This window comes from Chelon labrosus, assembly GCF_963514085.1.
Source record: "Chelon labrosus genome assembly, chromosome: 20".
NCBI lineage: Eukaryota > Metazoa > Chordata > Actinopteri > Mugiliformes > Mugilidae > Chelon > Chelon labrosus.
Genome location: NC_140353.1, coordinates 20132295 through 20159361, shown reverse-complemented (window position 1 = coordinate 20159361; position 27067 = coordinate 20132295). Strand labels below are relative to the sequence as shown.

The following is a 27067-nucleotide window of genomic DNA, read 5'->3' as shown; positions in this document are numbered from 1 at the left end:
ATATGAATGGACAATGTTTATCCGTGTGTGTTTAAAACGCACATTTTCAACGACTATATCCTCCATTGTGTTCTTTTGAGAGTTTTTAAAGGCGTAGAAGACCCGGGCAAATTTGACAGTCGGACCAAATAAACATGGCTGCCTCCCCGCCAGCAGACGTGAGCGTGAGCAATGCAGATGAAGAAATGAACCCTGCGATGGAAACGGCCGAGGACTCGACCACAGAGAATAGGAGATGCGAACATCTGAAGAAAGAGCTGCTTAAAAAAGAACCAGAAACAGAGGACCCTTTTAAGAAGCCGGCTCTTTTCGCGGCGCCTTCCCTCACCAGCAAACGCAGTAACGTCGCCGCTCCGTCCAAGACGTCAACAGCAGAAACAAAAAGTGTGAAAGAAAATGACGCCGCTCAGGTTGAAGACACAGCCACAGAGAAGTCTTCAGAGACGGCTGCTGATAACAACTCCTCGGGAACAGGTCAAGAGGAGGAGAACAAAGCCGAAAGGGACAAGAACGTGGCTCCTGTCAAAACCAAAACAGAAGCTAAACCTCGGGCACTTCCTGTCAAGGCTCCCCCCGCTGGCAAATTCCCCCCTCTCCCTTACACTGAGCCGCCCTGGGGTGGCCCCGCTTCAGAGACCCCATATGCTCTCGAAATCCTCAAAAACGGCACCATAGTGGACACGGTGCCCCTCACTCACAGAAGCTACTTCGTGGTCGGACGCTTACCTGTGTGCGACGTCTCCCTGGAGCACCCGTCCATCTCCAGGTACCATGCGGTGATTCAGTACCGCGGACAGGCCGGAGAGGGGGCGTGTGTCGGCGAGGAGCGAGGCTTTTACGTCCACGACCTGGGCAGCACACACGGCACCGTGGTCAACAAGAACAAGATCCCCCCCAAGACCTACATCAGACTGCGTGTGGGACACGTGTTGAAGTTTGGTGGGAGCACGAGGCTTTTTATCCTGCAGGTAAACCATGCAGGAGTGTCATTGCTATGGGGTGGTGGTGCCTGGTCTGGTCTAGGTGGGTGGTGCATGTCTAAGTAACATCCGCACAAATGAATGCCAGGTCTAAAAGTTTCCCAGCAGAACATTGGATTGTCACAAGATGGCCAGTGTTATTCGCTTCTTTTGACAGTGGTTTTAATGTTGTGGCTAATCGGTGTATGATGAAGCTGTTCTTGATCTGGTTTGTCACATTTGATTAGTGTTTAGTGCATATGTACAGGTGAAAACAAATCACACCTGAAGCTAAATTGCCCAAAACTGTAATTGCAACATTTTGCTCTATACTGTACTATACTCTATATAATACATACTCTCCTGCCGCAGGGTCCAGAATTTGACGAGGAAGAGGAGTCTGAACTGACGGTGACGGAGCTGAGGGAGCGAGCCAGCAAACAGAAAGCAGAGCTGGAGAAGAGGATGATGGGAGCTGGCTCTGATGATGATGATGATGATGATGACGACGATGAGAAGGAGGAGGAAGAAGAGGACGGGGAGGGCAGCAACAGCAAGGGTCGGAGCAAATTGTCCAATGAAGACTCCGGCTGTTCGTGGGGAATGGGTGAGCTGTCGTGCTGCGACAGATGTGCATGTCACTGGGTGAAGCTGCAGCGTACTGCCCGTTATCTGTGTTGACGTATCGCTGTCTTGTGAGTCAAGGTTGACTTTCTCGTAAGGCGGGTAATTTAAGAGGCAAGTTAATCCCTGTGGTGTCTCCTTTCTTGTGGCTCCATCTGCTCCGTCCTAAATCCACCCTGCAGCTGAGGAGGCGGCGCCGGAGGAAGACGAGAACGAAGAAAACCCCTTTTCCACAGAGTTCCATGAAGACCAGGAAGCAGCCTACTTGAAGGACCCCAAGAAGGCTTTGCAGGGTTTCTATGACCGAGAAGGTGAAATGATAGACAGCTGGGTGTGCTTTTTTCTTTTTCTTCAATTCCTTGTCTTCAACTCGGGCATCTTTTCTCTTAGGGGAAGAGCTGGAATTTGAGTATGAAGACAAAAGTCATGGCTCCTGGCTCTGCAGAATAAAGTAAGTGAGTGGAACCCCTGCTTCACGCGGGTGTCTTTTCCTTGAGGCAGAAGTGTGCGTTGAGCTGCAGAGTTGATTTTGTTTTCCTGTCAGACTGCCAGTGGATGATGCTATGGGCCGTCAGTTGGTTGCGGAGGTTACCCACACGGGGAAGAAGAAAGACGCAGCCGTACAGTGCTGCCTGGAGGCTTGTCGAATGCTGGAAGCCAGAGGGCTGCTGCGCCAGGAAGCAGGTGTGCAGTCAGCCGCAGTCACAACGTTTACAGTAGAGCCCAGCTCGGCACTTGTTATGGTAACTTTCAATCTTGCGTCCTATTTTCAGTGTCCCGTAAGCGCAAGAAGAAGAACTGGGAAGATGAAGACTACTACGACAGTGACGATGACACCTTCCTGGATCGAACCGGCACCGTGGAGAGGAAGAGGCAAGAGCGTATGAAAAAGGCGGGAAAGATTGAGGAGAGGCCCGAGACCTATGAATCACTGGTAAATACAGCTGGGCAATATGAACAAATGGGGTTTATTATTGTATCTTGTCTTGTCTCATCTCATCATATCTGGTTGTTGATTCACTTATCTCGTCCTACCGTATCTTGTCTTGTCGTATCTTAGCACATCTTAACGTAACTTGTCTTATCGCATTGTGTCCTGTCTTGTTGTGCCATATCATATTTTGTTGTATCTCGTCTTATCATATGTCACCTTATCGTATCTTGTCTTGTCTTATTGTATCGTGTCCTGTCTTGTCGTATCTTTTGATATCTTGTTTTATCTCGTCTTGTCTTATCGTATCTCGTCTTGTCTTATCGTATCTCGTCTTATCGTATCTTGGCTTGTCACATCTTGTCGTATCATATCGTATCTTTTCTTGTCTTTTCGTATCTTGTCGTATCATATCATATCTTGTCTTGTCATATCCCTTCCCTGATGGGACGTATCTTGTCTTATTGTATCTTGTCTTATCATATTGTATCTTATTGTATCTTGTCGTACTGTATCTTGATGTATTATATCTCGTCTTACATGCCTGCATTGTTGATAACTGTTCTGTAGGTGTCTAAACTGTCAGAGGTGGAGAAGGAGCTGGCAGAGACTCAGAAAAAGCTCAGTGCTGGTAAAGGAGGTGAGTCATGATGGCCTGTGTGTTCACTCCATCTATGAATAGATCCCACACCGTTTAAAAAGAGTCTGGCGTCTAACTTTACACTCATCCATCCTCTCAGGGTCTTCAGCCTCCTCTGCTGAGGACTCTCTGGACGCCTTCATGACTGCAGTGAGAAGCGAGGTGGCGATGGACGCCGTGGAGCGCAGGAAGCTTCACCTGCACGTGGCCGACTTACGCAGAGATGCTCAGAGGCTCCGCAAGCTGGTTGAACTCACGCGGCCGGCACAGATGCCCTCACTAGTGCCAGGGTTAGATTTCTGTGTAGTTTTGATTCTGTTAATATAAATTTAAAAGAATGGAGTTAACCACAGTGGAATTCAAGTCTTTTATTGTGATTTACAGTATGTTAGGCCACTTTTAGATGTATGTTGATCTTGGTGTGATTGTGACAGCTCAGAGTCAGAGAAGCCTAAGAAGAGCTTACCGCTGTTTGGAGCCATGAAGGGAGGGAGCAAATTCAAACTGAAAACTGGTACCATTGGGGTAGGTGCTCTAAGCCTCTGCATTAACAAATGTCTGTTCGGTTTCCCGTTATTTACCACGGATGTTTTCTTCTCTCGCAGAAGCTGCCTCCTAAGCGGCCCAACCTTCCTGCAGAGCTCTTCAACTTGAAAGAACTTCCACCTGGCGGGGAAGAGGAGGAAGAGGAAGAAGAGGAGGAGGCAGGGAAAAGGGAGGTTAATGAAGATGAGCAGAGTGCAAGCACTGCTGAGTCCACAGCTGACTCTGAAGAGTCTTGTGCATCCACATCTAAAGAGAGGGCTTCAAAGGGGCGTAGAAAAAATCAACCAGTCAAGTCCCAGGAGCCGAAAGGTAAAAACATAAAAACTGTGCTACTGGAGGGGGTCATAATAATGAGAAAACACAAGAGGATCATGGTGGACGCCTTCTGAATTTAGATCCATAGTGTGATCATACATAAAGCCACAGGGTGGCAGTAGATCTGTAAAGCATTCAAACGACATATTGTTTGCAAGGATCCCTCATCATCGAGCTAAATATTTATCAGTGAAATGCTCAGATAAGCTGATCTTATTCTATTTTTCATTTGAGGAACCGAGCCAAGTAACGCCCGTCCCTGTGCCCCACACGTGAAGTGTTTGTGTACAAAAGATGTTTTAAACTTGCTGATTGGTGCGTGTCCTCGTTATTAAATGTTTCTGTTTGTTCGCCCCTTGTCAGATGAAAGCGACGAAGAGATGAGGAGCGAGGAGCGTGCTGAAGCGGCGGAGCAGGTCCCTCAGCGCAGCAGCAAGGCTCTGAGTCCAGGTGGCTGAGTGTTTATTGCTTTAATGTCAGCCTGTGCTCTGTCAGGTAGTGGTTAGTGCAGGTCAGTAATAGATGAAGTGTAAGTGAGTAAAAGTAGCAGTATTCCATTACAAGCACAAGCCCCCTTTCAGGACTAGACTTGAGGCTGAGTACGGATGTCATGGAAACAAAACACAGTCGACGCAGCTCGTTATGCAAAATGACCTGTGCCACGTGATTATATAATCAGATGACGACTATTCATTCATCATCAGCTAAATGGTACTTTAATGGTGTAGCTGGTCAAAGTGGAGCCAGTTGCTTCATCTACTCTTGGCTTGTTTCATTTAGAATAGTTTATCATATAGTTTCATGCAATTAGAGATTAATTGTGCGTCATATACACCGATCAGGCACAACATTATGACCACCTTCCTGGTATTGTGTAGGTCTCCCTTGTGCCTCCAAAACAGCTGAGATGGGACGGATGCAGTCTCACCTATCATACGTATGCTGACTAGGCGAGAGACAATCAGAGGGTTCAAGACGCACGGCTGAACGAGAGCGAGAATATAGTTTCGCACATGGTTAGGAGACAGACATGTGGTTGTTGCTGCCACAGGCCCACAGGCCAGAGTGGTAGTCATCTGTCTTTGTGTGACACTATCAGGCCCCCCTTGCAAAAAACGCAGAGGAGATAAAATGATTTTATTACCAAAATGTGAAAATATACGTCAGGTAGAAATTGACAGGGGTGGGCGCGATACGCTCCGAAGACGCTTGTTGCTGTTATCTCAAATGAGTCGGAGTGTCCTCAGCAGAAACTGAGCCGTTACAGTCACACGTTGTGAATGTGCTGCAAGTAACCGAGTGTGTTTGACCACAGCTCTCACTGTGGATTTAAGCCTAAGCACGGTACATTATGATCAGTCATAACATTATAACCACCTTCCTAATATTGTGTAGGTCTCCCTTGTGCCTCCAAAACAGTTGTCTCATCAGAGAATGGACATGGGCCTTCTGAGGGTGTCTTGTCGTGTCTGGCAACAGAATGTTGTTAGTGGGGGCCTTTGGGTCCTATGGGTTGAGGGGAGGGGCCTCTGTGGATCATCCCACAGATTCTTGATCAGTTTGGGATCTAGTGAATTTGGACGCCAGGTCAACACCTTGTGCTGTTCTTCATGTTCTTCATGTGCCTGTGTCAGGCTGCATCCTGCTGGGGATGGCTGCTGCCATCAAGGAGTGTCATTGCTATGGGGTGGGGGTGCCTGGTCTGGTCTAGGTTGGTGCTACATGTCTAAGTAACATCCACATGAATGCCAGGTCCAGAAGTTTCCCAGCAGAACATTGTATTGTTACAAGATGGTCAATGTTATTCACTTCTCCTGTCAGTGGTTTTAATGTTGTGGCTGATCGGTGTAGTTTCATAGATCATAGTGCATCGTGTGCTGGTTTTGTATGTAACTTCTTAAGGGCTTGACACAACAAGCCTAGTTTATTTCAGCTGTTAACACTAGTCAGGGCCACTGATGGCAGCTTCTCAGCTGATTCAGCCTGTTGAAACTCAGGCTATTCTTGTCTTACATCTTCATCTAATCTAAACATACAAATGCACAAATATTTTCACAAAGTGATCGCCCAGAATGAATCAACTGGGTCATAAACATGAGCATGATTCAGGAGAGGCCAGCTCTGTCTTACAGTTTGGAGCTCTTCCTAGCTTCCCTTGGTAAATGTTGAATAAAGACTGCTGCCCCCTGCTGGTAAGAAGAGTTAGGGTTAGGAGACTGTGTGCGTTAGCTGGCCGTTGGCTGCAGTCTCTGTCATGTGTTCAAATGCAACTTTATCATCCAGACTCAGCTGTCATCGCAGGTAGTTCTACAAAAAAAAATATTTGGCTTCTGCTCTTATTCATACTTGATCCAAACAAACTTATACCTGAAAAATAAGTGTAGTAGAGAAGAAAGTACTATATATGCCTGTAAACTGTAGTAGAGTGTATGTAATAGTAGTAAGCGCATCTAATGAATTACATCTTCTTCTCCAAAACAGACGGTGAAAAAGAGCCAGCAGCAGACCCCAGCCCCAAGAAGAAGAAGAAAGTGATGGGCCCCAGCAGGGTAGGCCCTCACACACAGGGATCGGCTCGTGTCGTGTAGAAAAGTGCAAATCTAAAAAGTGAATTCTCTCCTATTGCATCTCCACAGCCGCCAGTGCAGCTGTCAGGACAGTACCCAGAGGACGACCCTGATTATTCTGTGTGGATGCCTCCTTCAGGTAAAGTACCTGACCCACGTGACTGCTTGATCAGCTGATGGTGTCTTTGCATCAAAGTCATTAAGCGGCTGTAGCCACAACTGTGCCGGTTCGGAGTTCTTTCTCCGGATCTTAAGACCCTTTTGCTTAAATGAGCTTTCGGGCCCCTTACAAAATGGGCTGCTGAGCTCAGGAATGAAGGGGGGAATAAATATTTTCCTGGCAAGAGGAAGCAAACAGGCTTTCATGGTCCATTTGCGAAGCCGAAATTGCAGCGACGTTTTCATTGTTCAGTGAGGAATGCAGATCAAAGTCACTTAAAAGTGATAAGATAAAGCTTGAAGGAAACACACTTTGAAACGGCTGCCAGGCTGAGCTTTTATTCAGGGTCACATTTAATCGCGGTGCTCAGCAGTTTGATGGATGATGCGGGATGCAAACGCGCACGTCAGCCGCCAGGCATCCGCACCCTCAGGAGAAATCACTACTTCACATTGTCATTTGCAGATTTTTTTTATTTTTTTTATTTTCTCCACCGACAGATCAGACCGGAGACGGCCGCACACACCTAAACGACAAGTACGGCTACTGAGGGGGAAACATAAGAGAGCTCCTCTGTCTCCACTCCAGCAGCTTTCATTCTGCAGATAATACCTGCAGCACAAAGCCTCCACTCTACCCACCATTAACCCCCTCCAACCATCCCAGCCTCTGCGTGTGGTTCGGCTGAGAAAACGGGAGCCTGTAGCCCGACGGGGCCTTGCAGAGGAGCAAGCTGAGACAATAACGCTAAAGCCTTTATTCATCTCTCGAGGGGTACTGCGATAAACAAAAAGCACACCGTTTCAGTTCACATTAAACTGGCAGAGCAGGCACTGGGCGCTCAGCCTGCAGGCACTCGTCACCACTGACAATAATTGAGACGGGTAGCACTTGAGTTTTGTCCTCTTCCTTTTTTAATTCTATACCATTCAAGCAGAAAACAGGAAGGGACAGAGCGGGAGCTGCGACCGATCCAAATTCAGCTTTCTAGTCTTTGGCTGCCCCTCTTGCAGTTAAATCCACCTGACATCCAATCTGTATCCCCTCCTCTGTTTGGCTTCAGTCGATCGCTGGCATAACCTCTTTTCTTCCAAAGGAGAGTGTGTAGCGGGGAGGGAGAAAGAGGGAGAGCATTGAAGCAGCTTTTCTGACCATCTGGACACTTGGATGGCTTACTGGATGAAACGCAAGCTGATAATGACTCAAGCTAAGTGGAGTGTGTTTCTGTGTCCGCACACACACACACACACACACACACACATATACACACGCCCAGAGTCCAACCTTCTCAAAGTTCTCTTTTTAACAAGATTGTCTTTATGAGCAAGTCAGCTATTGGTGTGTGTTTGCCCCGAGCAGGATTCCTCACTGTGAAATCCCACTCAGTGCTGTTCACTTGGTTTACTGCCATGCTATCCACCCTCTTTCCTGTTGTCTTTTCTCGTTACACAAGTAAAGAAATGTAAACTGTATTTTGGTACATAAATGTATAATAAAATTGTCTGTACATAACGTGCTCAAAAGGTCGCTTCTGAATTGTTTTTCCCGCCGTCCGTTCTTCTGTGGGGGCTCCACCGGGGCACTTCATAGCCCCAGCCCGGTTTTGACGTCAAGACTTTTTTCTCTCTTTCAAGCTCTCAAACGCACAAAGAGCGTTTCTCCGCGTATGATCTGGCACAAAGAGGCTTGTGGTCTTGGCTGGTTGGTCTTGCCTTGACCTACTAATCAGCGACGGAAAGCGATCTTCCCTGCCTGTAGCACATGAGAGGAGTCATGTCCTTCCACTTCACGCACGCTCCCACATGATAAAACGAAGTAGGGACCGCAGGAATGGTGGCTTTGAGGAAAAGGTTTGGAAGGCTCACAGCCGTGCTCTGTTTGAGATCGGAGTTACAAACCTCAGTTTCATGCTCTCTTTAAGGCTAATTATTAATCGGTGTCACTCCTAAAATAGCTGTCCCTACTAACAGAATACAGGTCTTGTTGCAGCTCTTTTGCTCATTGCAAATGACGATATAGTTGAATCAATCCGTCTTCAGTTAAATCTTGATTTGAATCGCTAAATATGAACTATAAGGCAGTATGAAATTGGCAATTGAAGGCTGCAGAGACTTCTTGTTATGTTGCTAGCTATAGTTATATATTTAGCACCACTAGCTTATTTGATATGTTTCTCCAAGTGTAGTATGGTCTTGATAGCTTTCTGGACATTCCACATTAATGTACTGTCTGCACATGGAGCTGTCAGTGGTTTGTCTATACTATTAAAACAAATTCACCTGAGATCTACAGCATCTTGAACTTCTGTGTAAACCGCTCCAGAGAGCGTGGGTGAATGGAAACACACATGATGGTGGAGACTAAAGGAAGTGCTGAACATCTATTTAAAGTGAAACATGTCAGATATTTCACTTTTTGAGTCGTGAATGAATGTCGTGATCTGAATTGTCGTGGCTTTAATAGTACACGTTAAAGCTGTTAACTGATTTGTTTGGCCACTAGGGGGCAGAGTTGGTGAATATGCTGGCAAAGAGGCTATTCCCACGTCAAGCAGTTACGAAGCAAGCATATACAAGCTATCTTTACTCTATTCATGTGATCGCCAGTACCTCTTTGTTTGGTCTTAGCTGTTAAATGTTCGACCTTGTTCACCTGTCAGCCAATTTCCTAGGAGGCTAAAAAAAGATGCTAAAATGGTTTGTTGAGCTCAGCAGAAATGCAGTTCTGTGATATGTCTTTGTTGGCCTTGCACATTGCACAACCCCTCTTGAATCAGGGGAATCTAATATAAAAATATTTCCTCTTTTTCCTTTCATTTGTCACATTATGCCTATTATCTACACAAAATGAATCAAACTCACCACTTTAACAAGAGGCCACAGGGCATTTATTGATTCATGTTTGTGCAACAAGGGACGAAAACATGTCACAATGTTACATTCACTTCGGCAGAATCTTGGTTACAGTGGTGACGTTGCGTCTAATCAATTCATCAGCTCATTGCGAGGACTGAACTACCTCAAGCTTCATTCAATGGAACAGGAATGTCAGTGTTTCAAGGCATTAGGAGATCTTTAGAAAACACTGGGGTGTCTTGGTTACACCAGTGGTCCTCTTCTACCTAGAAAGTAATGAGGTACAATATTGGGAGAAAAAAAAATGGCACACTACAAGTAGGCTATGCAGAACACAGCACCGTTAACACTTGCAAAATGTGCAGCAAACTATTCTCATACTTTCTTATTTCCACATAGCTCTCTTTCTGCAAAATAGTGGAACTCATGCAAAGAAAGAGGAAACAAGTACTTAACTCTGACCTGGACTACAAGTGACATATTCATTAAGAAATGTACATCATCAAAGGTCAAATGTTGACTATTCCACTACAGTCATACATGTTTGTTATAGCTCGACCTCACATGACCTGCGTATTCAATAACACATCCAAAGAAGTAGTTTTTCAGACAGACAGATAGACCACTGTCTATGTTCATCTCAGTAATAACAAGATATCCGATGACTCACCTCGCCATGTGTAATATATGAAGTTACCAAGAACCTTACAAGATGTCCAGTAATCACATCAAAGGAAGAAACCCTGGAACCATATGATTGTCTTACATGCATCATTTCCCTTGAATATTGATCCAACCTAAAACTACATTTAGGTTTCAAAACGGTCGGCGTTGTCCCTTTGTACCACATCTGGTCCACAGTCCATGTTTGTTTCTCAATCATTCCTTCTCCAATAACAGCATCTTTTCAGAGACAGATAGCATACTGTACGCAATGCCTGAAGCATCTTTAGAAATGTTGAGGAGTTAGGCCATTTTCTTCTCCAAATTTTCCTGCGAATTTCACATGGAGAGCAATCAAAGTGACAGGGTAGGATTACCTGAGTGTGCAATAGACCGACCATCATACAAATGTCTTTCTAGTGGTCAGTTTCATAACAGTCACTCCTTGGTCTCGCTGCAGAAGCCACAAAAAAAAGCAGCCATCTGGGAATGAAGAGGGAGGAAAGGATTATCCGGCAGGGGAGGTGAATTTCTTTATGAGCAGGGTGGATCCTCGGATGGGGTCAGAGGGCTGCAAGGGGGCACTGTGCTTAGGGAGCGGAAGGCGAAGATGGAAGGGTCGTAGGTGTACCTGGGCGCAGGACGACCGCCGGTCAGATTCTGAGGACACAGAAAGAAAGAGACGAGTGGCGGTCAGGAGCTGTCAGAAATAGGTGTTGGGGTTAATCCAGCCTTTGAGCTTTATCGGATGGAAATGGTGAGGATTACCTGCTGTCCGTGACTCACAGTATTACTATAGGTACAGTCATGTCAACAGTGATGCTACTGTTTCTTTTTGCAGCACAAATGTGCAGCTGTGTGTTAAGACAGAAGGGTGGCTGAAACTAACGGTGGAAAGTGACTGCACCACAGAACATTTTCACACGTATTTTTTTCTTTTCTCCCCCATTCTCACTACAGGTTCAGTGACATGAATGCTTTTCCACTTTCAGAGCCGTCCCCCCTCTGAGCAGAACCTCGCTTCTTGTAGCTCTACAAGCCCTCTGTCTAAAATTAGCCCTGGTCATTTTCCTCCCTACAGGAAACGACAGGAAATGACTTTGTTGGATTTGGCAGTGAGGCAGCACTTTCTGCAGAGCCTGCTGAGGGGGAGTAAAGTTTGTGAGAAGGTGCACTAAGACACATTCACTGCACTGAGCTGATCCCATGGAAAAACTGGAGCTTGTGTTTATACGTATAGCTGTATATTCTTGAAGCGCCTCGCTCAGAAGTAAGACAGATGGATATCTACTGAGTGATCCCACTGAGATGCAGAGAGTACCTGCTGCTACTGGAAAAGAACTCCGTGACATCAGACGTGAAAAAGTCCCAGTAAGAGCGTGAGAGGCTACAGGTGTTGCTATGACTTCAGCCAACATCTTCAGGGATTCAGCGCTGACTACTGAGCCACAGTAACTCGGCAACAATTCCCAGAACCTCTTAGAGCTGTCCTATGCACCAGTGTTAATATAAAGTGGCCAAAAAGTGAGACATGGAAAAACAAATCAAAGCCCAAGAACAGTTACAGTAAACTCAATAGATGTGAACTGTGTTAAGATGTTCTCCATATGCTGGCTGCAAGTCTGTCCAACGGTGGGAATGGCTCTCTGTCCAATTCTCAACAGAGCTGTCCAGTATTCACATCTGCACTGCAGCTAACATTTAGGATTTTGCAGACTCAAAGTTAAGTCAGCGCTAACATCACAAAATGTCTTGTTTTTGGGATTCAGTGAACTGATTTTAAGTTCTTCCTTGCGATAATTAACTTGGAATATATGCTCAATTGCTTTCTTGCTAGATGGGTCTATGTTATGATGTGCAAAGCAAGTGCCATCTGACTGAGGGAAATGCAGCAGTTAAAGGTGTTGGGAAGGTGTCCTTAGCCTTGCTTCAAATTATGATTTCAACAGTGCAAAACATTTATCGTCCTCAGAGAAGCAAACTAAAGCGACCCCTCTATCCAAAATGTGACATTTTCTTCAATAGAAAGTTTCATACACACACCATATTTAAGAATATTGCACTGAATGTATCCAGGACCAAGAATTTCCCCAGCTCTATTCATGGTGTCTGGACAAATACCAGAGAATGAAGGGCGGGCAGCTTTGGAATAAGTCAACAACAAACGTCCTTGATAGCTTGTTTTCAACTGGCCCATTGTTAAACCTGTGGCCGGTGTCCTCTATTAGATAACACTAATAGCTTGGACATCAAATAGTTTTCAGCTGCTAGCTGTTAGCTCACTAGCATCAGCACCAGCTCAACTATGCTCAACTAGCTAATCCTGGAACCAGAGGGAAAAGTCTGTAACCAAGTCTGTCTTCTCTAAAGTGTAGGCCTGAGTGTAGAACTGGTCTTCAGGTCTTCATTCTGATCTAAGCTAACAGCTGGAAGTAACCTCACATCTGATAGACAGTAACCAACTCAGTTTGTTGTAACACTAGAAGCATAAATATCCTAACATCACATCCACAGCCATGTAGCTCACCTCAGTCAGAGACCAAAGAGGCATGCAGAGCATTTTCCTTTAATTTAGTTTCCCCTCTCCACTCTGTCCATATCTGCACCATTTCCCTCACCTCAATCAATCTTCGCCTTCCTCTCCGCCCTTTCTTTATGGTGGCTGAAACCAGACGCCATCACTCTTTCCTGCTACGGCCTGGGAAGCTCTCATCAATACACTCTCCTATTCACCTCCAACCCTGGAGGGGGAAGGCCTCGGCAGCAGCAGCAACAGTGGCCAAAGCTGTGTTCTCCTACTGGTTCCACATGACCCCCCCCCCCCACACCCCCCAACCCCCTCTTAAATCACACACAACCACCACCACCATCGACCTCTTCAACCCCTGTAACAACTCCCATGCTTCAGTGCTTGAATCCAGTCTCAAAGCAGGGGCCCCACCGAGATCCAGTGTCTCTTCTGGATCCTGGCCAGGAAACCGAGGGTTGACACATAAAAGAGGGAAAGAGAGCAAGAAGGAGAGCTAGCAGCAGAGATGAGAGATGGGAGGCGCACAGTATGGAATGACACAAAGGCTAGAAACAGTCAACACAAGCCTCCAAATGGCTCATCAGTTTAAAGACTCACTGTGTACTCACTCCAAGAAAAATCTATGAACTGGAACAAACACAGTGCCCACAGACGTCACTGACGGGGACAACAACACTACCAACTACACCAGCGAGAACAGAGGATAATGAGCAATATCTCTATGTATCAGTGCAGCTAAACAGATAGCAGCCGGCCAGGCTATAAATGGAAAATGACTCCATCCCTGGAAATACACCACAAGGGAACCGCACACACTCCACCTCCTCAGCTCTATCTCTCATTGCCACTCACTACTTCTTCCTAAAACACTCAAAGTTCCTCCCCAGTTTTTTTTTTTACACATATTTGTACTCATCGTGCATTCCGCAATGCATATATGGAGGACGACGGAGAAGTATACTAGATGCCGTTACAGTTGGCGTATGTGTGAGTATACATAAACAAGTGTGTGATAAGGTTTCGCTGACACTATCCCACACAACGTGATAATAACGTCACATTTCTCACCACACTGTGCATCCTTCTGGAGTGCCCTGCTCTGTGCCAAGATGCTGAGGCTCGTTCCAGTCGACTCTGCAGCATGCTTCTCTTACCCGCCACAAACATATCACTTCGTTTCACCGCTTCAGAGCTGAGCCGGTGTATGATTATTGGCCGCTGCGTTTGGAAAACCAGTTTGCAGGGAGAGTTACTGTGACACAATCTTGGCAAAATACCTTTCTGCTGAAGCCATTTAGGCAAGTGCATGTGCACTACTAAGGCCAATCAAGGGCAAGTAGGAAGTTATTAAAGGTTGCTGGGTGAGATCAAGAGATCAAAGAAGTCTAAAAAAGAAAAACAGCACATTTTTCTTTTTGATTCTTGGTCTTAGGCATCGCTGGAGTAAACTGTGTTCAGCAGGGTGCTGTTTGTGCATAAGAAACTTGACGGTGCTATCAGATTTTCAGACGTCTCAGGCATGGCCCTGTAGCTAGCAGGGCATGGGAACAAACGCTGTAGCCAGATGCTGTCCCAGTAGGCAGTTGGATGGAGATCAAGGTGCTGGCGACAGGACAGCCTGGGCTGTTCATGGGGGCCGAGCAACCTTGCAACCTTATCGCTGCTGTAATGGACACCCTGATCTGGACTGCCTGTTATCAGTCTGCATACAGGGAAAGGCTCTGTGTGCTGGTGTGTTTATATTCTATTTAGATGTAGAAAATGGACACACAGCTTCAAGTTTCTGGCCGTGCAGACTTCAGGATAGATCAGACAGTGAGCACTCAAGATTTCACTTATAATCATAACTAACTTGGACCACACAAATTGACAACTCTGGGCACGAGAGCACTCAGATGATTTCATTTATATTAGTTGCAGAAATCTTGTAAACATGCAAGAGGTAGGAGCAGGAAAAGAAAACTATGCATTTTGGCAACAGTTGGTGACCTTACCTTATAAGGTATGAGAGCCAAGGGAAATATCAACCATTGATAATTGTACAGATGTAAGAAAAGAACAATCCTTCCTAGCTTAGCATGACATTTCTGTATTTACTGCTTACCTTGATACCCTTCCACTGCTACAGCTTGCCACACAAAACCATCCCCATAAACATCCGGTTGTCACAAAGAGAGCAGGGTGACTCATATTATTTCCACTTACAGAAACATATTTTCATGACTAGGACCAACGAGAGGGTTTCAACGTCACCCGTGCTTTGCGCACTTTACCCTGACAGAATGCTACGAGTGTTCATGTGTGTGGGAGAGAAGGTTGAATAAAAAGCACTCACCCGAATCTTAATAGTGCGTGTTTTCCCTCCACAGTTCTTTTTCAGTAGCATTTTCTGTGGAGAAGAAGAATACACAGTGACCGTTATGAAAGGATATACGGTTGTTTTCTTTCACCAGCACTTTCTCACCGACTAAGTGACAGTTTGACAAATTTTTGTCATGTGCAACCCTGCAGTACAAATTGCAGTTTGGTCATTTGTTTGTGTAAAACCTAATCCAGGCTTAGGTGTATGTGAATATTGACTGAGCATGTTACCGTGTTCAGCCATTTAAAAAGCATTACTTGCACGACAATCTTTACATCATCTGACGTGACAAGAAGTGAACAGAGGCAGTCAATTAACGCTGAATTAGGATGATGAAGGAAGTGAGGCAAATCCAGCTGTCTCACTAAACTAAACAGTTGGTCAATGAAGCTTATGCAATATCCTGTCTCCCACTCCCCTCCATGTCCACGCAGCTCCGCTATTCTCTAAAAAAAAAAAAAAAAACAGAGGGGGTGGAGGGACCACACAATCATGGAATTGTCTCGAGATGGGGAGGTAGCTTCCAAGGGGGAAGGGAGCACAGGAAAGAATGGAAACACAAGACTCCTGCTGTTGTGATGTGGGGTAGAGTCGGTGTGCACTTGCCCTCATGCTCACCTCCTGCCAACAGATATCTTTTTTGAATGATTGGCACTACAGCCCATTTGGCTGCAAGCCGCTTAGACAAGAATTTAAGAATGGATATTATTACTCTATATGGAATTCGGCTTCTTAAAAAACACTTGTTTATTTCTGATTCCACACGTTTTAGCCAGTCCACTGCAAACTTTCAATGAAGCTGCATAATTTCACTTAACATTACAGCATAACATCTATATCCTGCACATTCACTACTCTGACTGCAACACAATCATTCTGTCCTTCACCACCCTCCCTTAAACTACACACACAAGTCCAACAGGTTGTGACTTGCCAACCAGCTATCTGTTATGTCTGTGTTGTGGTTATTCATGTAGAATACAAAGAGGGTGTTTAAATTTTGCATGTGATGATTGGACATTTACTGTTTATTCTGTAAGAAAGAATACTTCAATTAACTTGACGTATATGAAAGCTGCTACGCAAACAAAGTTGTCTTGACTTGTCTTATCTTGGCTAATCCTTGCTGAAAGCTATACGCATCGTTTAGGTCGTAATATCTAAAGTCATCTCAGATGTTGAGGCTTATGCTTGAGACATCAAACGCCAGTTTTTATCTGCACTTCTGAATGTATTAAACATACAAAATAAGGTCTAATATGAGATTTGACCCATCTCAGCTAGTTGGTTTTGATTCTGTAGTAAAATAGCCAATAAACCAGTGGCTGTTTAGTGCATAGGAAATGTTTAAACCATGTTATGCTTGGGAAATGGCTGTGAAGTTTTGGTCGAGTCACTAGACACAGTATGACTTCTTTCACAAATGAGCATCTGCTGCGCAAACTGTTGCTCTTCCATTATAATGAGACCAACAAACAATGTCACATCTGTGCAACTGGACACGGATTAGCATTTATGAGGGATTATCAGACTAAACAAATCAACTCACTGACCCTTTAACCATCCCTTTAAGAAAATTATGAAATAAATAACTAGACTGTCAACCACTGAATTTTATAATCTTAATATAACATGTGTATCTAGTTTGTAAGCTCACTAGAAACAGGTTGTGCTCCTCCTTCTTCACAGGCAGGTAAATCTACTCCAATTCAGTCAGAATATGTCTCAAATTAAACTAATGTTCTAACATGAATTTATTTGAGCGTGGCATTGAAAATGTTTGACAACCCTTCATAGGTTTCAGTTATACTCTACTCCTCCACCTTCCACACACACCTCACAGAATTCCCCTGGTTTTGACACCTTTAAATTGCATTTTTAACAAGAACCCAGTCACTCATCTTTCTTTCCTTGGTTTAAAGCCCTGGAGAGCATCTGTTAAAAAATGACATGGTGCTGGTGTGGAGGCACCAGGCACTTTGTGACTGGAAGTTGTCCAGCTAAAGGGTTAACGGGAGACTCGATGTGTCTGCTAGCTACCTCTGTAGGCCCCCTTTTGTGTTCCCTGCAGCACCTCCCATTCCACTTGACTGAGTGTGCACACGCTCACACACACACACGTGCAGACACACACAATGATGCGGCAACAAACTCACAGACATGAGGATGTACACACGCAGACACAAACAGACAGACAGGATGATAGATGCATATCGCAACCACACACACACACGCGCGCGCGCTCTTCTTTTTTCTTCACCCCTCTCATTGCTGCCCGCTGTCCCTATCATCTGTTCTTTCCCTCTAAAAACCCAATGGACATATGGACCCCCAAAACCTGCAGTTTCTCTCTCTGCAAACACACACATACTCGCTCACCAACACAGTGAGACGCACACACACCCCTTCCCATCCAGAGTGTGGGCCAACACATCTATTGGATTTTAATGATTAGTGGACCAGCTTCTCCATGACTCATTAGTGGTTGTCGTTTTTCTGTTGTTTATTTAATCCTCTCCTTCTGCCTCCACCCCTCCATCGTTTCCCCTCGCCCACCAGCCTTTGTGAGAAACGAGGGCGGACATCTGCCGTCCGTGCCTCCCTCTCCTTCATCCCTCTCCAGCCAGACCACCGTGGTGGCGGGCGTCCGGCTATGGAAAGGGAAGACTTTGTTTGCTTGTGTGAGCGTGTACATTTTGTGCTGCCGTGTGTGTGTGTGTGTGTGTGTATGTGTGTGTGTTTGGAGGGCAGTCATCATTGTATTTCTGGACCAAATGCTCAACCCAAGATCGCTGTTTGATTTGCTCGGGGGGGGTAGCTCGAGGCTCATCTGCTGTTTTGTTCTTTTAACATTTTCCATGGAATGAACATATTGCACTTTACATTTTTCTGTATAGTGTTGTATCCAGAATTAATTTAAGCAAGAACAGAAGACAGAGAAGTAATCAACAGACTATGATTTCAGAGGCTATTACTACCATATAATAACTAAATGATTTTTTTCAATTACTCAATGCAGTTTTCATTGTTAAATGTACATTTACCAAAGTACTGTACTTAGACATAACTCTGACACTTTCACTTTTTTCATTCTAAAAGTATTTGGATTCAAAATAGATGAACTTATAATGTAGAGTTACTCTTGGACTAACCAGTATCTAAATGAGCTTAACTCAACGATTTACAACATATAGAGAATCATGTACTTACAGTTTGTACTCTTTAAGTACATTTTATTTATAGTACATCATTTAAATATTTTACTATGTATACTTTTTGCTTTTTGTAATGGATTATATTAAAGTGCAAAAGTGTTCTATTAAGTTATAAACGTGTAACTTATGTTATGTAATATAACTTAAAAGAATGTAAATGTTTTAAGCTAAGAAAGCAGTGGCTACAGACTACAGTGTTCACTACACCCCTAGCATAAACTGTTGGACACAACAAGCAATAGCTATTTCTAAAGCTTTCACAACATTAGGTGGCATACTTTTTATCATACACATTTGCTGAGCTAAGCAAATGTCACAGAAATCTGCCAACTACATTGTATGATATGCTATACAGCTAACTTGGACTTTTTGGTTGGTGCTCTTGCTGTTGAACTGTAGCCTGGACTGCTCACCTGTTGCATTTTCTCCAAATCCAGACTGGGTCTCCCTGGTTCACCACTGTAGCTGTGTCGATACTTTCTGTAAGGTGCTGACTGGTCAAAGTGGGTCAAAATGATGGGCCGTGCAACTGGGTGCACCACCTGCAGCTGAAACCGCATGGGTGGTGGCTTGAGGCTACGTGGTGGGCTGGAGCTGAAGAGTACAGGGCTGGGTGAGGCGGCCAGACAAGCACCGGGCTCGACCAGCGGCCTGGCAGAGGCGGATGGCGACCCGCAGCCACACAAGTCGCGCACCTCCTCGTCGCTGGAGGCGCTGCTGTGGTGATCGCTGTGGCGCTGGGGAAGTGCAGACACCCACTTCCTGTTGTCACCACAGCTGATTCGCTCGAGTTCTTCCTCGGAAGAGTGACGATCCAGATTGGCATCTAAAAGGAGGCGGAGGCGGCGTAACCGGGCTGGCGAGAGGGGACCCTGGTTGTGCTGCTGGCTGGTGGCCAAGGGAGTGAGGGCACAATTCCTCCGTCTCTCTAGAGGAGTTGATAAGCAGGAAATGTCAAAGGAGAAGGTGGAGACACGGGTGCAAGGAGTGCAAATGCTCTTATCTGCAAGCCTGGGGGGAAATTATCACTAGCCAAATTCTAGTAAAATAGTAAAGTGGCTGGTAGACTTTACACACAACATAAGAATATAATGTTTAGTGGCTGGTGAATTTGAACATTTATCTGTTTGGGTGGTAAAATTTCCCACCCTGCTACAAGCATATCATCTGCTGACTTGAAACATGTAATCGTAATGTGTGAGAGTCATTAAGCAATGGAGAAGATCATCACCTATTTACAACATTAATTATTTAGTTGGCAGTGGGACCATACCTCTGTCAATCTGTGCAAGCTCCTGGTTCTCGCCTTCTGAGTCATCGCTCTCCCCTCCCTCTCCACTGCCATGGTAAGAAATCTGGAAAGAGGATTCAGTTCGTACTGTAGGTCAAATACGCCATGATAAATTAACCTCTCACATGCTCATCTGAGGTAATTATTAATTTTGGTTTGGATAAATTGTCAAGAATGTTTTCAGTTTCACTAAATCAATTAAGGATCAACATTTGAGTTACAAAGTAGCAGACAGAGATAAAGCATTAACCCATCTGGGACTTTATCACAAGTATTTGAAGACTGATCATCTTAGAATTCTGATAATAAAAAGTTAAACTGTAACAACTGCAATGATTCACAAAATAGCACAAAATGGGCTCAATCTCAATCTAAGACTCAATTTAAAATGGTCTTCAAAATCATAATTTAGTCTGAATATTGCAGTAATCTCTACCATATGGATTTTCACAAAAGGTGGGCAAAATGTTTAGTCACAGTGTTTACGTGCAAACTTTCTTTTCAGCGACATCCTAAACCGGCCTGTCGCTTTAAACCCAGTTCCTCCTCTACAGCAGTAGCAACAATACAGATACCCTGCAGACTGCAACGCTACGAGTTAAGTAATGCGCCTCACACTCGGTAATTACCACTTCGAGGCTTCGCTGAGCAGCTGCCATCTGTGCTTGTGCGTGTGTGTGTGTGTATGCTTACACACATACATCCACACAAACATACATAGTGTCCTCCCTTCCTAATACATACACGCGCGCACACACCTCCTCTTCATTCTGGGGCTCTTCAGAAAGGGTGAAAAGGGGGGAAAGGAACCAGCTTCAAAGCCCAGTGAGGGAAAGACAGAATTTAATTCATGTTAACTAGAAATTCCAATGTATAGTTCCACACACTATTCAACAAACTTGCTAATTTCGTGACATCAGCCACACCACTGTGCTGTATCTCCCTTTCTTACATCTGTGAACACTTGTCCAATCTTTTTTTAATCACTTTATCATCTTGATTACAAATCCAATATACTGCACAACCAGTCCTATACACGTAGTGAAGTTTTTAACTAAGAAAGACAAGCTGCAATACTTTTGGCCCTGTCAGAATATTCCAAAAATAGACATAATAGATAAAAAGAGGCTAAATAAAAGTCAGGTGATATAACACTGGAAGCCGTGCTGCCCATGTCGTCTGTGTTCCATATCCTCCCGTACTAAATTTCGACGTTTCTAAGAGAGCAGCATATTTTTTAAGACAATACAGATAGGCCTGAGTGCAAGCCTTCTCATGAGCTGTGGGACAGATTCTCAATGAACAGGCCCAGAGCCAGTATGCAACACAAAAAAAAAAACCCAGAACCCTGGCTTTGGAGGAGTCTCAAGTTAAACAGCGTTACTTCATGAAATCCATAGGAAAATTACACTGAGGAATAACTGTGAGAAGGAAATGTATTTTGGCAAGTGGCTGGCTGAGGGCTTCGGCTACAGAGTACACTGTAGGGAATTTTTGTTGGGCAGCGTCCATGAAACAACTGAAATCCTATTAAAAGTCACTGCTGCAGGATACTAAGAATGAAGTAACACCGGTGGTTCATAAACTCTTAATTGGACTCGGAAGACACGCGAATTTAGTCGAAGACATGTTAACCTGTATTCCTGCTTAGTGAGATCAGCACAATGATTCGTCCTTTTTCCTAGATGTTTTACCATGCAAATCTACAGTGTTAGCAGCTATCATTTGTGTGCTTCCCCTGACATGAAAACCTGGATTTTTTTTCCACAGAATATTTAATGTCAGCCCAACAAGGAAATACAATTATAAGCTGACAGTAACAATATGGCCTTTGCTTCCACTAGGGATCACCCCAGAGACCATAGTTAATGAATCAGACAACACATATGTACGATATGGACTTAAGATTTAGATGACTAAGATGTGTTGCGGCTCTGGTTTACCTCTGAGATATGCACACTTTGTGTATGACAGTGTGGTGGTTGCATACCACACACACTTGTACATGTTTCAGTGCCTGACATGACGGCCTTCTGCTTTCTGTGACGTGCCTACTTGACAAGCACGCAGATACACTATCGCGAAACGCTAGCCAGCACATGAAGGGCTAGTACAGCATCTGAGGAATTACTTCTTAAGCAAAGCAGGTTCACGTTACCTAGGAAATGAAAATGTCATTCGGGAGTGTGAAGCAAAGAGTGGGTGTATGTGCAAGTATTTGAATATGTTTCACACCCGACGGTGGTTTACCTTGTGGCAATCATCTGTTTTGTGGAAAGTGGAACCTCGATGTCTGTCAGATATCTGATGTCAGAATGTAAGGGATTATTGTTACAAATGGGATGTGCACTTCATGCGCCGTGAGCTTGTGTGTGAGAGAGAACAAGAAAAGCCTGCATGTGTTTTTCAGCGAACCACATCTGATCTGGTTACTGCTTTGGCAAACACCAGTCTGCCTAACTGACATTCAGTTTATGACAGACAGACAGGTTTTCACTGTGATAGTCTGCTGTAGCACCAGCTGTGCTAGTGGGAGGTTTTATTTGACTTTACTTTCAATTCAGTAGTTACACAATATTTTACTTAATAATCTGCATAATATCATCACAAGATGAACACAAGTCTAGCAGCTGAATGTGACAGTGCTTGATGCTAGTTTCTTCCAGTTGTTGAGTCTCTTTTCAGCTCTTGTATAATACTGTGTGGTTAAGCCTGGATTGCACCACTCCAGCCTGTATAGGCCGCCTCATACTATAATCCTTGAGGCTAAAGCTAATCATTGATGCTGCCTTTCTAGAAGTGTTGGTTTCTGGATGAAGAGTAGTGCAGCTCCAGTGCTCTGATAAGAAGCACCAAGCTGGCTGAAAAATATCAGGAGAGACACCACATTGTGGCCTTGTCACAGCACAGGTCAAACGTATGAAAACGAAATGCCACTATCACTAGCACAGGTGGAGCATAATTAAGTTTGCATCATGATTGGGTAAAATCCACAGTTTTGGTGCTACACAACAGTATTTACAGCTGAACCACGAGTAGAGGCGTACAAGAATTCTGTTCTTTGTTCATGGAAAGGAGAAAGCACACAAGGAATCCTGAAGCACACAAAAACAAGGACCAACTACAGTCACACCCTTCCCCACACACCTATTAGTCATTATCGTTGCATTCAACATGGAAATAAACCAATAAAGGATGCATGTTAAGCTCAAAATAGATGTTGAAAAGAGATTTAAAAAGTTTACGACCTTCCACTGCTCATTTCAGATGAGGTGAATAAGCCATAGCTCTGTAACTACTTCTGCAATGACAGCTCTTAAACATTATCTTCACGTCAATCACTGGTGGTACTTTTTGTCTTGTCCAACTCCTAAATAAGAATCTACGGCTCTACTTTGCATGCACAAATATTCAAATTCTGTTTGAGGTGACAAAACAGCAACATGGGTTTTGCAGGGCAGCAGAGAAAAACACTAGACTGAAACCAAATTTGGATTCACACTTTGTTTTATTCATATCATAGTCTTGCATTAGTGCTTATCAAGACACGTAATTGCAGACTGCTTGATAGCATTCAGGGAGCTCAGACAAATACGTCAAGTGAAAGTGAGACTGAGTGAATAAAGCATAAAAACTGCTTTTGTGCATACATGCATTGACAGACAAAGAGTTGTGTGTTTGTGTGTCAAGAACAGTTGAATGAAATCCTTGTCAGTCCCTTGCATCACTGAGCAGCTTGCTAAGCTGGATCAATGGCAATGTCACAGCGTACACACACCACCCAGTTCACACACAGATCAGCTTTGCTCCGTACTTCCACACTGCCGCGGACACTCTCACACTGCATCCCTCCTCGTAAAAACACACAACTCAGGGTCAGAGATGGTTGATTCTGTCTCTTACAGACAGAATCACAGAGAATCTTCCCTATGGAGTGGCTATAACTAGTCTTAATCAGAGTAAGCTCCTGGGAATAATACTGTAACAGGAACTCAAGAGACCTTTAGTCCCCAAGCAACTATCCTGAAATGGTCATTCTGCCCTCAAACGGCTATTGACACTGGCCACTGTTGTGAACTTCCAACTCAAATATTACCAGAGATACCAGTGAAAAACAGAACAATGTCTTTAAGAAACCCTCAAACCAGAATTACAAGTCCTGCTTTTATAAAAGTCTAGCCAAAACAGTCACTGTTAATACTGGTTTCACACTAGACTGCTAACTGAGGGGAGACACTTAGAATACAGTGCAACTTCACCTTCGTTTACTGTCATTAACAACAACTTGAAAATAACCAGACATATACAGAGCTGCGGCTTGTAGCATGTGCTGTCACCGCTTGTGCTAGTTCGCACCCTTTAACTAAATAAATGTGCTGTCGAGCCTCATGTCCTCGTGTCATGAGGAGTGCTACCAAGTTTGTAAAAATCTGTTCTCTGGCTCTGATGGGAACTTTCTAAAACATCAGTGGGTGTGTGTGTATAAGTTGTCTCTAAACTTTAGAGGCAACAAACTTTTAACAGTAAACCTGCATTAGGTTTTTCCCAACTGTGGGAAAAAGTTTGTGCACGCAGGGTAAACGACCTGTGATGTTAAGCTGTATTATGGGATATGCGGGATCAAGTGTTTTTGAAGCTACTCCCATACAAGGACTGAAAGTCAGCTCTCAAAGCTTGCTGAACCTTGTGGACATGCACTAGAGTGAGCCAGGCAAATATATCCTCCAATTTAGGTTACTGCACTCAGACTATGTCAGTATATTTTGAAAAGTAAGTTACAAAAACATCATCATCACTGTCAAATAAGTTTTTCACTGTATGTCTAAACTGCAGACAACTCTCTTCTTGGTACTCAGGTTTTTAGAGCCTTTTACTTGGTGAGTGGGTACCTTCCTCGCACAACAACAACCTTTAATGACGTAAGCGTGCGCTGACTGGGCGAGCACGTGAATGCAGCACCACAGAACGACCACTGAAAAAAGTTTTGGTAAAACATTAGCAGTGCAAACAACAGCTCCTGACGTTCGCTTTAAAGAACGAAACTAAGTGATGTTGCTACACCCACCACTATTAGGTCATTCTAATGTTCCTATTAGGGGTGCAATTGCAAACAGAAGGAAATATCAATAGCAGTAGTCTGTAAAAAGTACTACTACATTTGCTGTAGTATCGCTTTAACGGATTGTTTCCGTTCACAGACTTCCTGACTTTGTTTAAGTGATGTTGCTGCGTTCCTGGATGTCATCTATTAACGTGATAAGTATAAAGCTACTGCTACTAACAAACAACTGTCTACTGTGAAAATAAGTGCAGTGATCTCTTTTTGTTCCTCCAGTCAAAGATGATTCACCGGTTGATGCTTGCTGACTCCATTCCAAACTATTACACTGCATGAATACAGGTACTGCCATTTCCTATTCTGATGTCTGAATCAGAGTTGTTTCCATTGGGGATTCTTTGCACATAACTAATGTATCAGTTTCAGAGGCATGTGTGCAGTAGTCATCATTGGTTTCGGGAGTTTTTTCTGCATCGGTTTAGGCAACAGGCCTCCTTTTCCCTTCACACTAACCACTTTAAGCAGGACTGATTCCACCACGGAGCAGAGCAACAAACACAAACAAAAGTAGACAATAGGGATGGCACACTTCCCCCTGTATCCACAACCAGGCCTTTGAACGGGAGCACGTTGGCACAAAATGGCTGCCATGCGACCGTACAGTTGGTTGACGCACAACAGTGCTGTGGATGGAGCAAGTTAGTGACCCGTGCAGGAAACAATTCATCCCGCTCCCACCAAAAAGGAATCATTATGCAAGGGAGCAGACGGAGACAATCGGGGCGCACTTGCACGGACTCTGCTGTGGAAAATTAGTGGGTAAAGATACGGGGGGGGGGCAATTACAGCTCGTGACACTAAAAAAAAAAGGTTTGTTTACTCTAGTCTTGTACACCTCTAATCTTCGCCACCGCACACAGAGCTGCTTCCACGCCACACAGGTTGAAGAGCTAGGTTTCGTGGCGTATGAACGTGTGACTCAGACTCAGATTATCCACCTTTACACACTGCTGAAGCGTGGACGCGTTAGTTTGTTGTGTCCCATCTGCGAGGGGAAGAATCTGTTGTCATGTAGCAGTGCTGTAAACATCTGGCCGGTATGCCAAGAAGAGTAAATTCCTCTATAACGTGGTAATGAATGGGCTCAGAAGCAACACACACAACACACACACACACACACACACACACACACACACACACAGTGAATATTTCCAGCTGTGCAGTGAGTAGCCTATCTGTCTGGGTGTGAGAAAGAGAAAGAGAAAGAGGGAGTGTTAATGAACTCTGCATTGCCTCGTTCAAACAAGGTTACAGGCTGAGTGCTCCTAATGTTTAAGCTGCGCAGTTAACCAGGGAGTCACAAGACAAAAGTAAAGCCACGCTGTTCAGTCAAGCTAATGTATTCCTCAGCTGTTCTGTACTGTGCATTTTAGTGCAGAGCAAGTATGCTGACAAGCACAAAATATGTTTTTTTTTCTCTAATGGAAATAGTAAGTCAAACTTACCTTCAGCTGGAAAGGATGTATTTCATTGAGTGAATGTCTTCTAAGCTTCTTCGTCAGCGTCTTTAGCATGTTTTCTGGAGTAGCTTATGGCTTATCCTGCAATTAGCTACGCTTTTATGACTGCCCTTATGTGACGGTTACTACAACTTCATTAGCTAGCATGAGCGACTTTAAACATTCAAAAGAAGGCACACTTCTACTTCAAAACCTCGCCAGGGAGAAACAGATAAAATAAAATAAAAATAACGCCGCAAGCAGCTGCTGCCACACTCTTAGCTCCAAGTTAGCTGCTGTCGATAAGAAGAAGAAGAAAAAAAAAAAGATAGGCTACACCGAAATTCGATAAACTGCGTAGATGCGTCTTGTTTTCAAAGGCTGTGCGCAGCAAACTTGTTATTTTCGAGTTCATTAGTTGCGGGGAAGTCTTTTTTTTTTCCTCCTCTGACAGGCGCCTCGCTCGACCGTAGCCCGCACGTAACCCCCGGCAGCTTAATTGAAAGGTGTTGGGGAAACTACCACACACACGCGCACACAAAAAAAAAAAAATATATAATATGAACTTGCTCGCATTCAGACACGCACACACTCACGCTCACACACATACACACAACCAAATGCACGCCAGCTGCACTCACACACGGAGTTCTCCTCCAGCCCGAGCGTATCGCTCCCTGATTGGCTGCGTGGCCGGGTGATGTCATAGTGCTGTGTGTGAGGAGGAGGAGGAGGAGGAGGAGGAGGGCTGCGAGTTAAAGCCACACTATCTCCTCAGGTCATTTAGAAACGCCACAAACAATCAGAGAAGAAGCAGGAATACTCTGTATATGTTCAATTTACAATTTACA

At 44.4% G+C, this 27067-nt stretch overlaps 2 protein-coding genes across 4 annotated transcripts; one reads left to right on the top strand and one right to left on the bottom strand.

Annotated features, from left to right (window-relative positions):
• The first annotated feature begins 19 nt into the window (after positions 1–19).
• slc4a1ap (solute carrier family 4 member 1 adaptor protein) lies at positions 20–8324 on the top strand. Its single transcript, XM_084569613.1, has 14 exons — positions 20–968; positions 1332–1566; positions 1766–1894; positions 1974–2034; positions 2128–2267; positions 2357–2517; positions 3085–3154; positions 3255–3444; positions 3589–3679; positions 3760–4009; positions 4379–4465; positions 6497–6564; positions 6652–6721; positions 7243–8324. The coding sequence occupies exons 1-14, from the start codon at positions 135–137 to the stop codon at positions 7290–7292; spliced, it is 2436 nt and encodes an 811-aa protein (XP_084425739.1). The 5' UTR covers positions 20–134; the 3' UTR covers positions 7293–8324.
• A 1279-nt stretch (positions 8325–9603) lies between these two features.
• LOC311505688 (uncharacterized protein) lies at positions 9604–26867 on the bottom strand. Of its 3 annotated transcripts, none has more exons than XM_084569382.1 (6): positions 26223–26867; positions 21909–21962; positions 19641–19722; positions 18781–19295; positions 15126–15179; positions 9604–10920 (listed from the first exon to the last, which is right to left on the bottom strand). In XM_084569382.1, the coding sequence occupies exons 1-6, from the start codon at positions 26289–26291 to the stop codon at positions 10795–10797; spliced, it is 900 nt and encodes a 299-aa protein (XP_084425508.1). In that variant the 5' UTR covers positions 26292–26867; the 3' UTR covers positions 9604–10794. The 3 variants fall into 3 exon arrangements, with proteins under 3 accessions (XP_084425508.1, XP_084425510.1, XP_084425509.1); XM_084569384.1 differs by lacking the exon at positions 21909–21962 and adding an exon at positions 20288–20436 and having other exon boundaries at positions 26223–26248; XM_084569383.1 differs by lacking the exon at positions 21909–21962.
• Positions 26868–27067: the final 200 nt, after the last annotated feature.

Excerpts from the sequence above, each read along its gene's own strand:
- slc4a1ap (XM_084569613.1), top strand. The coding sequence starts at position 135 with ATGGCTGCCTCCCCGCCAGCAGACGTGAGCGTGAGCAATGCAGATGAA. Across the intron at positions 969-1,331 it reads CGAGGCTTTTTATCCTGCAG|GGTCCAGAATTTGACGAGGA; the intron begins GTAAACCATGCA and ends CTCCTGCCGCAG. Across the intron at positions 2,518-3,084 it reads CCGAGACCTATGAATCACTG|GTGTCTAAACTGTCAGAGGT; the intron begins GTAAATACAGCT and ends ACTGTTCTGTAG.
- LOC311505688 (XM_084569382.1), bottom strand. The coding sequence starts at position 26,291 with ATGCTAAAGACGCTGACGAAGAAGCTTAGAAGACATTCACTCAATGAA. Across the intron at positions 19,723-21,908 it reads AAACAGATGATTGCCACAAG|ATTTCTTACCATGGCAGTGG; the intron begins GTAAACCACCGT and ends TCCTCTTTCCAG. Across the intron at positions 19,296-19,640 it reads GCTTGCACAGATTGACAGAG|AGAGACGGAGGAATTGTGCC; the intron begins GTATGGTCCCAC and ends CAACTCCTCTAG.